Source organism: Ruditapes philippinarum, unplaced genomic scaffold (assembly GCF_026571515.1).
Source record: "Ruditapes philippinarum isolate M1 unplaced genomic scaffold, ASM2657151v2 ctg572_1_1_1_1, whole genome shotgun sequence".
Classification (NCBI taxonomy): Eukaryota; Metazoa; Mollusca; class Bivalvia; order Venerida; family Veneridae; genus Ruditapes; species Ruditapes philippinarum.
The window spans coordinates 219,113-232,916 of NW_026866705.1; the positions used below are offsets into that span (position 1 = coordinate 219,113).

General features: G+C 31.6%; 2 protein-coding genes across 2 annotated transcripts; one reads left to right on the forward strand and one right to left on the reverse strand.

The window, feature by feature from the left end:
* Positions 1-1,877: 1,877 nt before the first annotated feature.
* LOC132733424 (P2X purinoceptor 7-like) lies at positions 1,878-3,624 on the forward strand. The gene is made up of 3 exons (XM_060720071.1): positions 1,878-2,301; positions 2,811-3,044; positions 3,428-3,624. The coding sequence occupies exons 1-3, from the start codon at positions 2,105-2,107 to the stop codon at positions 3,576-3,578; spliced, it is 582 nt and encodes a 193-aa protein (XP_060576054.1). The 5' UTR covers positions 1,878-2,104; the 3' UTR covers positions 3,579-3,624.
* A 7,930-nt stretch (positions 3,625-11,554) lies between these two features.
* LOC132733422 (galanin receptor 2b-like) lies at positions 11,555-12,595 on the reverse strand. Its single transcript, XM_060720070.1, has one exon. It carries the CDS (start codon positions 12,593-12,595, stop codon positions 11,555-11,557), a length of 1,041 nt encoding a protein of 346 aa, XP_060576053.1.
* Between the last annotated feature and the right edge of the window lie 1,209 nt (positions 12,596-13,804).

Genomic DNA, 13,804 nt, shown 5'->3' on the forward strand with positions numbered 1-13,804 from the left:
CTTGAAGTAAGAATTAATTTGAAATTATTCTATATGGATAAAAACGATTAATTAACTTATTTTATTGATATTATTGATTTCTTTATAATAAATAAAAAAAAACATTCTAAAATAAAACAATTATTTTCAGTAAAAATGTAAAATCCTTTTATCTTTTGAATTGTATTTTAGTGTAATTCAGTGTAATTGTTTACAATAATTAACCGAAAAAAAATACAAACCATTATGCAAGGAGTTCTTAAAAAAGAGCTCCGTTTAATGTTCGCGCTAGGTACAATATTAATACATGTTTAAAGATCCTGTTACACATACTTTTATGGATTTAAATCAATTATTGGATGCACAAATTACTGATTTATCAGTATTGCCGGTTCCAAAAAGCATTATTTATAAAGATATTACCGAATTTAACATTTCATGTAAATAATGGGAGGTAATATAAATCTATTTTCTATAAAATTAAAGTCAACTTTTACAATAAGAAATTAATGCATATATTTAACTGATTATATATAATATGCAGACATATTTGCAGTACATATTTTATATATTCTTTGATGTTTGAAAATTGTTTTATTTGCATAATTATGTACTTGTACATATATATAACTTCACTTAGTGTGGTTTACCACGTTGATCACAACATACAGGATCTTTAATAACAGTTATTAATCAAAGAAAAACAATATATTTAACCCTAACTATAAAACACAATCGTTCTAGTACATTTTTGCATTTCGTGTGACAAAAATACGCATAAATACCATATTTATGAAGCATGCACATTTTCAAAACCTAGTTTTACAAAGAGTATTTTGAATGTGCCCTTCGATCACGCATCTTTTCATTTTTCAGCATTTATGAAGATGATCGCTCTAGTTTTCAGTATTACAGTTTCAGTTTACAAAAACAACATAAAATACATTAAGGTGATTGGTACATGGTATTAACAGACATTTTAAGTAGGTTATATGATATTTTATTCTTACTTTCATAAATTTTTATTGTCGCTTATTACTCTGACAACATGTTCCATAGGGACAACTATTACCTGTATGCGCCCGTGTGTGTTTCATCATTTTTATTATCATAAAAGCAAAAACATGTAATTTAAGTCAGATTCGGAAATATCGTTCAGTAGTCATTATAAAACCATTGTCTTAGATAAGTTAATACCTATAATATTTTTTCTTCGGAATATTTTGTTACTCGTGTATTGGCTTTGTAAAACGTTAAAAGACTGCAGACATATATTCAAACAAAATTCGTCAGTCAATTTGCATTATTTTCTTATCATTCAAAAGTCATCTTATCAGTTAAAACATACAACTAAGCCATTGAAATGAGTATAACATGCTGTGTCTGTTTTGGATTGAACTATCATCCAGGAAAATGGTATGGGCATTTAATCCCGGACAGTAATCAAATGGGTAAAAATATCCCGTCAAATTTGTCCCGTCAAGAAATAACATGTTAACCACAATGGAGACCCTTTTTTCAAAATTTGCAAATTTCGAGAATATTTGATGGTCTTTTGATTCCTCTATACATATTTTGCACCAATTAATATGTAGAAGATATTGAACGTGTGTAGTTTTCAAAGGGATGTTTTTGATAGGGTTTTTTAAATTACAAAATGCTAGGCCCTTGCTTTAACGATGCCTAGGTAGTTAAAATAGAACACGCGAGAAGCCGCATTTAGTGAAGCACTAGTAATCGTTTATGCTCTTCCATGCAGGAAATGAAAGCATCTATCTGCTAAATGATACAAAACTCACAAAAGCCATATATTAGATAAAATATTGCAAAATTTAGTCATTTTTTAGTTTACAAGTTTCATTGCACGAAACGTTAAAAACAAACTAAACTGTGTTTAAAGGTCCCATTGATTGACGCTTTTACATTTTGAATATAGCAAGATATAAGTACAATAAATCGAACGCACTCGTTACCGACGAAAAATACCGAATGGTTACCTGTTTATAAACCCATAAAGTTCCCCTTTAAACACACCTGTACGGAAAGGGACGGAAATATTTCCGGAAAGTGCCGATCGGCATTTTTCCCCAGTTGCTCGGGTGTGACGTCATTCCAAGTACATACAATGGCCGACTACAGAGAAATACATGACAGCGAGAGCGAATATTCGTCAGATATTGCTTTTTCTGAGAGTGAAGATGAAGAGATACAGACTTTACCTTACCAGTTTGAGCCAATTGTGCGGCTTGATGAAGGAAATTCCAATAATCAAGCCGATGTGATCGAAAACGAAGAGCCGGAACGATCGGGCAACACAAACTGGTATGAAATTGTAAAGCACTTCTTTTTCATTGTTTTGTTCAGTGGTGCAAATTCGAGTTTCTATACACCCAATGGAAAGAATATTGTAAAGTTATTTAATTAATAAATTCAATTGTATATATATTTAATATAGGAGTATTACTAGATTTTAACAAGTAACATACCCCACCCACTAAAATCAATTTCGGCAATGAATCGGCACTAAATAAAATTAAACAACATAAGACCATACCTATCGTAAATAACATTCACAAGAAGTAAATTTAAAACTAACAAAATCGAAATAAAATATTTGTTGACTGTTCTTACGGAAATAAAAACACGTCAATACATTTTTAAAAGGCATCAAGGAGACCCCTCTGTATATATTTGCTGAGTGAAAACTTTATATGTATTAAACCAAGAAAATGAGATTAACCTTATATACTGTTGCTTTAGACCCCGAGACTATTCCAGAATAAAGTCTAGTTTACTAAGCTGATTTTTTCTTTCTTGTACTATCATTTCAGGTGTGAATGTGAGAACTGTAGAGCAATGGATACAGACAAAGAATCTATCTGTTGTAATGAGATTGACAGTGTGAAACTAAAGATAGAGCAGTATAAGGAAGAAACAGCAACTGAACTTTCCTGTATAACCCGGCATCCTGGTTTCCAGTCTGTTTGTCTTGACAGGTATGTCTTGGAGACTGCCTACTACCAGTACAGACAACTATATGGCGAGGTTGAGCATACAAACAATGAGTAAGTGTAATGACTTGATAAATATAAAATTAATTTTTTGTCAATAGTTTAAACTATTCAACTGATATGTTCTGTGTTTGTGCACTACATAAGTCTTGAAGGCATTTTCTTAGAGGTGACGTGGCTGAATATGGTATTGTGCCTGTGAAATTTTGTAAAATTATTTTATACTTTACATAATTTATACAGGCCAACAGGGGAAATGAAATTCTTGAGATTTTTATCAGTTACTTAAGGCATAGATATACATACAATATTTAGCTTCATACTTAAAAATGGCTACACACTTTGTAATAATATTCATGTAAAGCTATAATTTATTAAAATATTGTAATGACTTCCCAGATATTGCTCTGACAACTAAATAATTTGCTTTTTTTCAGACGACAGAGATATGTTGCCTACAGGCAGTTAGCCAGGTGGTGTTGGGGATACCTTGGCAAAGAAGTTCGAGTTGTGCTTCCCTCATGCGCTGTAAACTTGATAAGAAGTACTTTCCCGTCAGACGTTTACAAGGGGTTTTCTGATGCATGAAATAAATTATATTATAAAAAGAATTATTAAAAGTTGTGAATGTAAATGAATTTTTTCTTTTCTCTTGTCTACTGGTTATTTCCAATCTCGAGTTGAAGCACCTGGCTGACTAGTAGATTATTTGAATCCAATGTCCATAGAGGGACTGTCAAAGACAGAAAAGGCTGGGATGCATTTGTATACCAAATATCATGATGCTGTGATGTTACGAAAAAAATTTACCATTGACCATTAATGTCGAAAATTTAACTAAGTTAGTAAACAGGAAGTGGTTGAGCTACAGACCTAAAATCAAAATCCACGGTATGGGACCACATGTTAATGATGTATGCCAAATATCAAGAGGCTGTGATAAGTAGTTGCTGAGAAAACTGTTACAGTTCCCCCCCCCATCTGCCCGCCCTACATTCACCATACTATAACCAGGGTTTGCACCTGTGCAACCCGACCAAAAATCTATTAATAGCTGTGGTCTCTTTGTTAATGTGTCGCTATGAACCTAATTTGTACAAAATCTGAAAAGTATCACACCTATACAGCTACTGACCCATGGTTAAATAAGCAGAACAACAATTAAATTTGCAACAAATTTAATCTTTATCATGCAACTAATGCTTTTAAATAACTATGAACAAATTTATTTTTTCAACAGCATTCTATATCAATGAACATTAAAAAACATTCAGCAAAAACAATAAATCTCTATATACAAATCAAGCAATAATATCCAGTAAAGTCTAAACGCCATAACCAAAAAAATTGCAATTCTGTCACACAACTGAATAAAATATGCAAATGATCATACAAAGAATTGATATATGCTGAGAATATGTGAAAATCTATGTCTGTCATGTTTGGGCCATTTTGGCACAATAAAAATACTGTTCATTTAGCAGAATTCCTTTTAGCTTGAGCATGGAATATAATACTGTCAGAAAATGAATATGAAAAAAACTATCCAAAGCCCCTATTGCTTTTAATCTGGGCTATATTTAAGAAAGGGAAGATAATTCTGTATGACTGATGGAGTTCATTGCCTAAGAAATGGGCTTTGGCAAACAATTTAAATGGAAAAAGATGCAATTGTGCGACCATTAAGTAGTCTTTAGTATTATTGAATTAAAAGAAAATTATTTATACAAAATGGTTCAATGTTATTTCACCTTTTCAAGTTTCAATTCATTCCTTTCAGTTGGTTTTATTATACAAACTTGCATGTACAAAAAGTTAGGTGTTATGCCCACACCAACTGCACACCTTGACGAGTACAATAAATGTCATTTTTCTTCTAATCCTTGAGCTAAAATGCATACACATGGAAGTGAACAAGCAATCAAAGTTTGAAACGGATAACATCTGTAGTTGTAAATTCTTTAAAATTAAAATACAATTAATACATGTATATGGATGCTTGAAGCCCAACTTTTATAAAAACGACTTGTTAACTTTTTTGAGTGTAAAATATATATATTTATATTACATTTATTCGTGTTATCTTCCCTTATCATTTATAATAATGAAAATAAAAGCCATAACTATTTACGTATGTATAAAACGCTCACTGGTGTCATAAATTTTAAGCAAGTAACATAAATGCATAAGTAATAACGTAACTTTCATTTTGTGTCAAGTATAATTATCCTTTCATACATGTACATAAAGTCGTTTAAATCAAGAAAAAAATTAATAGTGGGTTAAAAATAATTATCATGACGTTCCTTGTTTACTGAATTATATGTGACATATATGATTATATGTAACATTTGTAATTTGTAATAATCATTTGTGGATTGGTATAAAAACGCCTGCAACACACATACACGTATGATTTTTGTGATTATAGTTATTTTGTTATGAACATATATAATGTACGGTATAGAGTTGGACGCTCCGATCTTCATAATCATATGGACGAGGAAAATAAATAACATGGAACGGAATTTTTTTTTGAAACCGAAAGAACCATTTTTGTGTACTTTGCAATTGACTTATGTTTTATGGCGTATTTTTTATTCATAATATTACAGATATAGAAATTATTTAGGCAGATTTGACTTAAATATTTTAGTTACATATTCCAGAAAGATAACATTATATGCATTTCTGGTGTATTTGTTAATCAAATTCAAATTAACTCTGAGATAATTCTTGATCATTGTTCAAATGTTCTGAATTTGTTTTTTTGTTTTTATCAATTAATTGAAAGCATAATGTATTATGCAAATATACATAAAACAACATTAACAACAACATATTGCTATCATTAAGTGTAATTCATTAGATAATTTAAGCCTCGCTTCTGAACATCGTACAAAGATGCTACGATCATCTAATAATCAACATATTATATTATTATCGACAAAATATCTAAAAAAGAAAACTATGAATGGGTAGGTTCTAATTAAAAGATAATACAGGGATATACAGTTAAGAAGTTTATACCTCTAAAGGAAGAAAGGAGGAAATAACGCTAGGGAATGATATATGCATAGCCCATGGGTAAAAAAAATCTGGAAACAAGGCGATCCCTCGGAAGCAATAATCACAATAAAATTACATAAAAATTGCAGACTCGGTTTGATTGAGTCTGTACATGAGGGTTAATGAAAAAGTGCAGCATCCCTCATGTTCCTAGCACCGGCTTGAGCGGTACTCAATTCCCAACATTTAATAGTGCTGGCATCAATGATCCCGAGAGACCAGAAAAATAAAAAGTCTACTTCAGAGTGTGCTTGTCATAAAATGTATCGTTTTCAAAAGCTATTTGTATCTGTATAACTATTAATTAAGGTAAGTGTCATTGTCTAAAGAGTCATTCCCAAATCTAAAGTAAATGGGTGGATGATGTGAAGCATTTCTGAAAAGATCGACTCTCTTTCGTTTGTGTAAGAAAATGTGATCTGTACCCTCAAATCAGCTACCAGCCTAAAATTTCCTGACACAAGATTTGTTTCAGAGCTGCTTTCGATAAACTGCGTGATGAAAAACTGTCTCCCAGTTACTATATAGAAGATACAGGTTTTTAAATGTTCATCGTCAAACTTGTTTAAAACTCGATATAGACAGGGCATTTTGTCGGACGTTAGTAAATTCTAAGGAGAGATAGTTGTCAGTTGTCAAAAAGCTGTGTATTGCAATATATATAATTCGTAAATGATCTGAGTTTCAAAGTCTTCAAACTAAAAAATATATCAGCGATTTGGTCAGAGAGAAAAATGGATTTTGGACAATAAAAGACAACAAGCAAAAGATTATTTTCATGACTCGAACATCTAGCCCGATTGTTAAGATAGTATTGATTTTGAGAACAAATCGTCGAAAGGCAGTAAATGAGTCTTTACTGACGACGTGTTGGGCTTTCTTTAGGGATTCTGTATTTATCTATTTTATGATCACATCCGTGTTATTTGTGCCGTGTGGCGGCTGTAAAAAGTCTCCCCGTACATTTAATCAATGATGTTATATTTTCGATCCTTGAAGATCGTTCAGCACGACATTATTGTTGTGCTTGTGGTATTTTTCGTTTCAACTTTTCGGCATTTTCTAGTTGGGTGGTTCCAATATTCCTACTTGAATAATGTTGAATCACCCATAGGATATGTTGCCTGCTTTTTAAATTTTTCTTTTGACGTCTTATCTGTGATACGCAGGCTTCATAACCTCTGATCCCCTTTTAAAATTCCATTTTATTTAGTTCCGCCCATTGTTTTCTCGTTTAGGGCACACGCTTTTTATTACTTGGGGACCATACGCCGCTTTTCATGGAATGGCACGGAAGTGTCACATTGATGATTCCATAATAACCGCCGTATGAACACATCTGCGGATGTTTCTAAATTCAAAATTTTACTATTTCATGTTTAAATGTTGAATTCTGCTTAAGCCGGTGCTAGGGGGCGTGGACGGTAACTTGCACTTTCCAGTACCGTCCATGAACAGGCTCAATCAAACCGAGCCTGCAACATTTTCAATTTTGCCGTGTTGGGCTTTCTTTAGGGATTCTGTATTTATCTATTTTAACATTTACTAAGATCTACTTACTAGATCTTACCAAATTTGTCTGCATTTCGATGTGGTTCACAGGATGTATTGGTCTAGCCAAATTGTGATACAGAATTGATTTAATTATAAATAGAGATATTTGGATATCTTGTTTTTTTCCAATATTAAAGTCAACGACGAACAATTGTGATCTTAAAGCTTAGTAAATATTTGCAGTGTCTGAAAACAAAATATTATGTATAAATGAGGGCCCTTGAATTGCATGAATATCACCTGATTTAATCAAAAGCTTTGAAATCCAAGTAACTTATTCGGAAATGGGGGTTGATCCCACTCGTTAGCAATTGTTATGGTCCGTAGACCCTATACTTACTGAAGAATATGATATCTAAGTCACAATTGAGTTATGCTAGAATGCAAGTAATATAAGGGGTGTTCAAATATGAATGCAATTAGGCCAATATCTCGCTTAAATCTATGTTTTTCACAAACTATGTACATGTATCGCATATATGGTTATTTAAGCTCTCCATTGATACAATAAATGTGGAAGTAAGTCCAGTCTAGCTTTCACGATAGCTCGATAAACTCTATCTACTCGTGTATACTTAAGCTAAAATGGTTTGGAAAAGGTCGCCTTTCACTAACCAAATACGGTCCTATAACAAGAACTGCTGTGTTCTTGGTACACAGGCGAAAGACATGTAATGAAATAAGTGTTTATGGGAACAATGAACTTTCTTTTCATCTGTCACACAGTGGTGAAGAAATTTAGAAGTGGTGTGGATCCAGTAAAAGATGTACCTCATGCATGCCGTCCGAAAACTACAACTTCGCCAAAAATGGTTGAAAAAGTAAATGTTTTGATTGTTTCTGATGCACGATTTACAACTAGGTATATTGCTTTAGGCGTTGATATCTCTGTAGGAGCCGCTGATACAATTCTCAGAGATGATTTAAAAATGAGAAGGATAAGCGTCAGATGGCTACCCCACCTCCTTACAAAAGAACAGAAACATGCTCGGGTAAGAATCTCCAAACAATTGTTGAAATAATTTTCTAAATACAACAATCGATCGTTAATATCATCACTGGCGATGAGACGTGGATTCACTTAAATGAGCCCAAGCAAAAGACACATAACAAAATATGGGCAGCCAAAAAAGGTAAAGGAACTTGTAAAGCAAAACGTACCATGTGCGTCAAAAAACCATGTATGCATTTTTTCTTACTAATCAAGGTCCCGCTATTCAAATTGCTGTACCAAAGGGTAAACCTATAAATGTCAAGATATACAAAAGCAAGGTCCTTCATGAATTCAAGAAATATTTCAAAAACCATCGGACAGCAACAGATCTCTGTGGAGTCAGGTTGTTGCATGCCAATGCTTCGGCACACAAAGCGGCCATTATACGGGAATATTTGAAACGAGCTTCACCATCCTCCTTATTCGCCACATCTTGCCTCTTGCGACTTTTTCCTGTTTCCGAGGCTCAAAAAACACCTTGCGAAAAAACAGTCGGTTCGGTTATTTCCAGTTTTGAACAGTATACCTCTCAAAAAAATTTATGCAAACACATTTTAAAATTGAATTAAAAGAATAAACAACTTTTTACATCACATAGTTGTGACAAGTTTGAAGGATTGAGATAACTATTTTGCCATTGTTTGCCATTGTTTGTTTAGCACTCCTGAAAATTGACCCACTTACATTCATATTTGAACACCCCTCGTATGTATGTGAGTTAACAAAGACATGAACCAGTTTAGTGAAGAAAAACAAACAATTTTATCGATAGAAACCGAAAGAGGATGTCGGGAAATAAAAATCATAATGATTGCAATATTGGATTAAAAAGAGCCGATGATCGTTAACAGTTGATTGATATAAGAGGCATGCCAATCACCAAAAGAAAAAGTTCTTTTATTGTCCTTTTAGCTCAACAACTTCTGAATGGACACAATAATTGAATGTGGAATCTTAACTTATTTACATGTATAAACACTGTAGGTTGAATTGACATTGACAGATACATGATATCTATATTTAAGTACATTGATTGAGTAAAATTAACACAAAATGACGGGTGGGTTAAATTATTTGCTTTTCATGATGATGGGCACAAATGTAGTATTTTGGCGAATTTCAGAGTGTGAATATATATTTTGGAAGCTTGATAAATTATGCAAATAAGATTAGATATTAAATTATCCTTTTATGCAATTGTGTAAAAAGTGTACAATTATTCCTATAGGATTCGAATCATTTAAAACAGAAGAAAGTAATTTGATAAAATGTTAATGTTAAGCTGGGTGAGTTATTCTCCAAACAATATTGGAACGCACCTTATAGCAACTTCGACTCGTTTTGAATGTTGCATGTATCAGAAGTATATCAATGTCAGTTGATTTATTCAATTGAAAGTCATGTTTAAATGTTTAAACTAATGTAGTAATATTTATGGTAAATTTGGTACTCTTGATATCAAATTCATAGCAAATATTAAGTGAAGATTGACATTGTTCCTAAAATTTACGAACTAAAACAATACAACGTTAAAGTGTGGTTATCTTGATATCAAAATATAAGACGACTCACACTGTTCCTTCATTTAAGAACCAACCAATATAATTTCAAAATTTAAACTAACTTTGTTTTCTTTTAATTTAAGAACAGACAATAATACATTCACTCTTGAAATTATATTTGAAAAATGTAGAACATTTGGCTAAACACAGGGAGCTGTGTTTACTGAAACGGGTTAAGCAATCTCCATTACTAAATTAATTTATATGGGGAAAATATAAACACAAAAGAGAGTACTTTCCTGTGAACAGATAATTTATTTTTATAAACAAAAAATATAAGTCAGTTTCATCACTTCTATGCCGAAGTACTTAAATAACAATGTGTAATTGAAATATATCGCTATACGGATTTATAATTTCCTTTTACTATGATCATAGAAAGTTCCCTCGATGTCTACTGATATCAACTACATTTTAAGAGACATTAACGTTCAGTACTATCGTAAGTTTATATATTTGCACAAAAATGTTTTCAAAACATATATTTCCCAAGAAAACGTGTTTCCTATAATGACGTCATGGCCTGCTAATTGATTGTATGATATATGGTCATTTCCTTTTTATAAAATATGTACAGGGACTGTTAAAAAAGGGAATTAATGGATTATTTGAGTAATGCCTTTTTATTACTATTACAATTGAACAGATTAAGTAAACTATCGTAAGTGTATATATATGCACAAAAATAAATCTCAAAACGTCTATTTCGCAAGAAATAATGTTTCGTATAATGACGTCATTGCCTGTTTGTATGATATATGGTCATTTCCTTATATAAATTATGTACCGAAGCTATTAAAAGGGGGAATAAATGGATTAACTATGCATTTTATAACTACTACAATTGAACAAATTAAGTAAAGTAAGGAATGAAAAAAACAATAAAAAAACATAAAAAACAACAACAAGAAACAGTAACTGCAAAACAACAACAACAACAACAACAACAGTAACAGAAAACATTAGAAATTAATGAATAAATAGATAAATAATATGGATAATATTTATAACAATAAAAAAATAAACAATTAAAGAAAGAAAAAAGAGCATGAAAACAAGATACAGACATAAACAAATTTATTTATAATCATTCTCGCAAGAGCATCGATAAAATAGTTCAAATAGTCTAGCAAACAAACAAACAAGCAAACAAACAAACAAAAGAAAAAAACAAGAAAAACAACAATATGTGCTATTCATTACTTGACAAACATGAACTGCCGTATTAAATTAGTTCATTTCTATCGCATTTGATATCATTTTAATGCAAACTTTATGACTGTAATATTTTCCCGGTCTTAGTGATGCTTGATTATTTTACATGACGCTTAAAAGTAGCAACTATATTTCTGAAATTTAAGAGCTTGTGATTGGTATACATGGCGTTAATTCTTGTTTCGACATTTCTTGATCCAATTAAACAATAGATATTTAACATCATTTCTGAACTGTGTACCGGTCAAAAAGTAAATAAAGAAATTTACCACATGATTCATATCGTCCATTGTTATAGAAACTGTACTCCAAAAATAACTATCCATTGGTTCAAGGACCTCACATTTCCATGATTCTTTTATCAAGATTACAGTACTGTGTACAAAATAGGGAAGTTTTGTCACAGCAAATACTATATTTATTATAATAAGGGTGAATGTTATATTTCTCATGTCTGTTTTTCTTTTTTTACCTTTTGATGTTACGTCTACTCGCACATATAGTCTGACAATAATGGCAAACGAACCTACACCTATAATGATGAAAGGTATTAGAAACTCAATGGAGAATATAAGAATAGCTGTAAAATAACTTACAGATGAAATGCAATAAAAGAAGCCATCCGATATTATAGGTTCATATTGAATTGATATAAATATGCTGATACCAAAGCATGTTGTCCATACAACAAACAAAGCCACTTTTACTTTGAATGAATTACATAAAACTTTAACTTTGTGAGGGAAGTAAACAGCAAGCGTTCTTTCAATAGTTATGGCCGCCAAAACTATAGAGGAAACAAATTTTCCGGCATTAGAAAAGAGTGGACTCATCTTGCAGTCAATATCAATGTTCAAATCGTTGATGTCAACGTCGATCATGTCCATTAGCCAGGCTGGAAATGAGCCACTAACAGAAGCAATCAAATCAGCAACTGCCAGTGAAATAAACAATGCTGATGTAGAAAACACCCGATTTTTCTTCAGCATCAAAGTAATGATGATAAGAGAGTTTCCGGAAAAAGACACTGCGGCCATTATTACTGGTAAAATTTGATAAGCTAGATAGATTATAGCCTTTTTAGAGTCTGGTAGCTCATTTGTTTCTTCGCCATAGTATACGTAGTTGTCATAATAGATGTAGGCATAACTGCTATTTGATGAGTTGTCAGACTGGACAGCTTTCTCCTCACATACTGGTAGGTTTCCCATTACTGAAATCATGACAAACATTAAAATTCAAGAACTGAATTTGAAAGCAAATAAACAAGCAAATGTTTGCATAAATAATTATGGTTTGAATAATGCATACTTCTAAAACAAGCAAATTTTGGCATAAATAATTATGGTTTGAATGATGCATACTTTAAAGTACGCATCAGTTGCCAAAGAGCAGATTTATTCTCAATGCAAATATTCAATTTTTTAAGACAAAGTATCAAAAATATACATCAAGTTTTGAAATATTTAGAAAAATGTTATATAGTAGAATACAAATAGAAGAACAAATTGCTTTATCTAAAGATAAATTGGAAGCGCATAAGACAAAATGGAATATCATCTGTAATATAAGAATTGTGGATTGAATCAATTGTAAAACAATGCAAAAACCATATCTATAAAGAAAACTAATAAGATTTGTATAAATCACTATATAAAAAGGGACAAAAACATTTTTTGTGCATGAGAGAGCGTGTGTGAGTGCCTGTGTATGTATGTATATATGCGTGTGTGCGTGTGTGCATATGTGTGAGTATGTGTATGTGTATTTGTGTATGTATCTGTGTGAGATTGTTTTGTGTGTATGTTTTACATTGCTGTTAGAATTGAATAATTATTATAATGGAATATATTATGTTGAATACATGTAACAACAGTATGTTAACTGGAATGTTTTTGTAATTCATATATGAAAGAACATAATAAATGAAAAAAAAAATATTCAATTTTAGTAAGTTACTGGTTAAAAGAAAACAAAAGTAAAGCCTATAAATAATAACCTCCATTAAAAAACTTTACTGAGATGATTGAAAGCATTATAAATATAGATGATCATTATTCTCAAAGATATTTCCTGGTCAATGCGTCTTTAAATCGTTTAAATGTACGTGATTTTTGTTTGATTTAATTAGACACTACAAAATGGCGTAAGCTAAAGTGAAAGTGTGACATTCAGAGCTTTTAAAATTCGGGAAGAACAATTCGATGGAAGTGTTGATAGGAAACAAATATACAATTGCTTGAAAAAGCAGTGGGGTAAAATTACGAAACAAGCTCACTGTGTTATAAGGTGTACGGCAGTAAATATGTAAACACTTCCAAAATGGCGGACTGTCACAGTGGAAAAGTTAGGTGTCTAACTTTTTCATCTGTAACATTTTTATTTGTTTAAATAAATATAGCAAAGAGTGCATGAAGAGC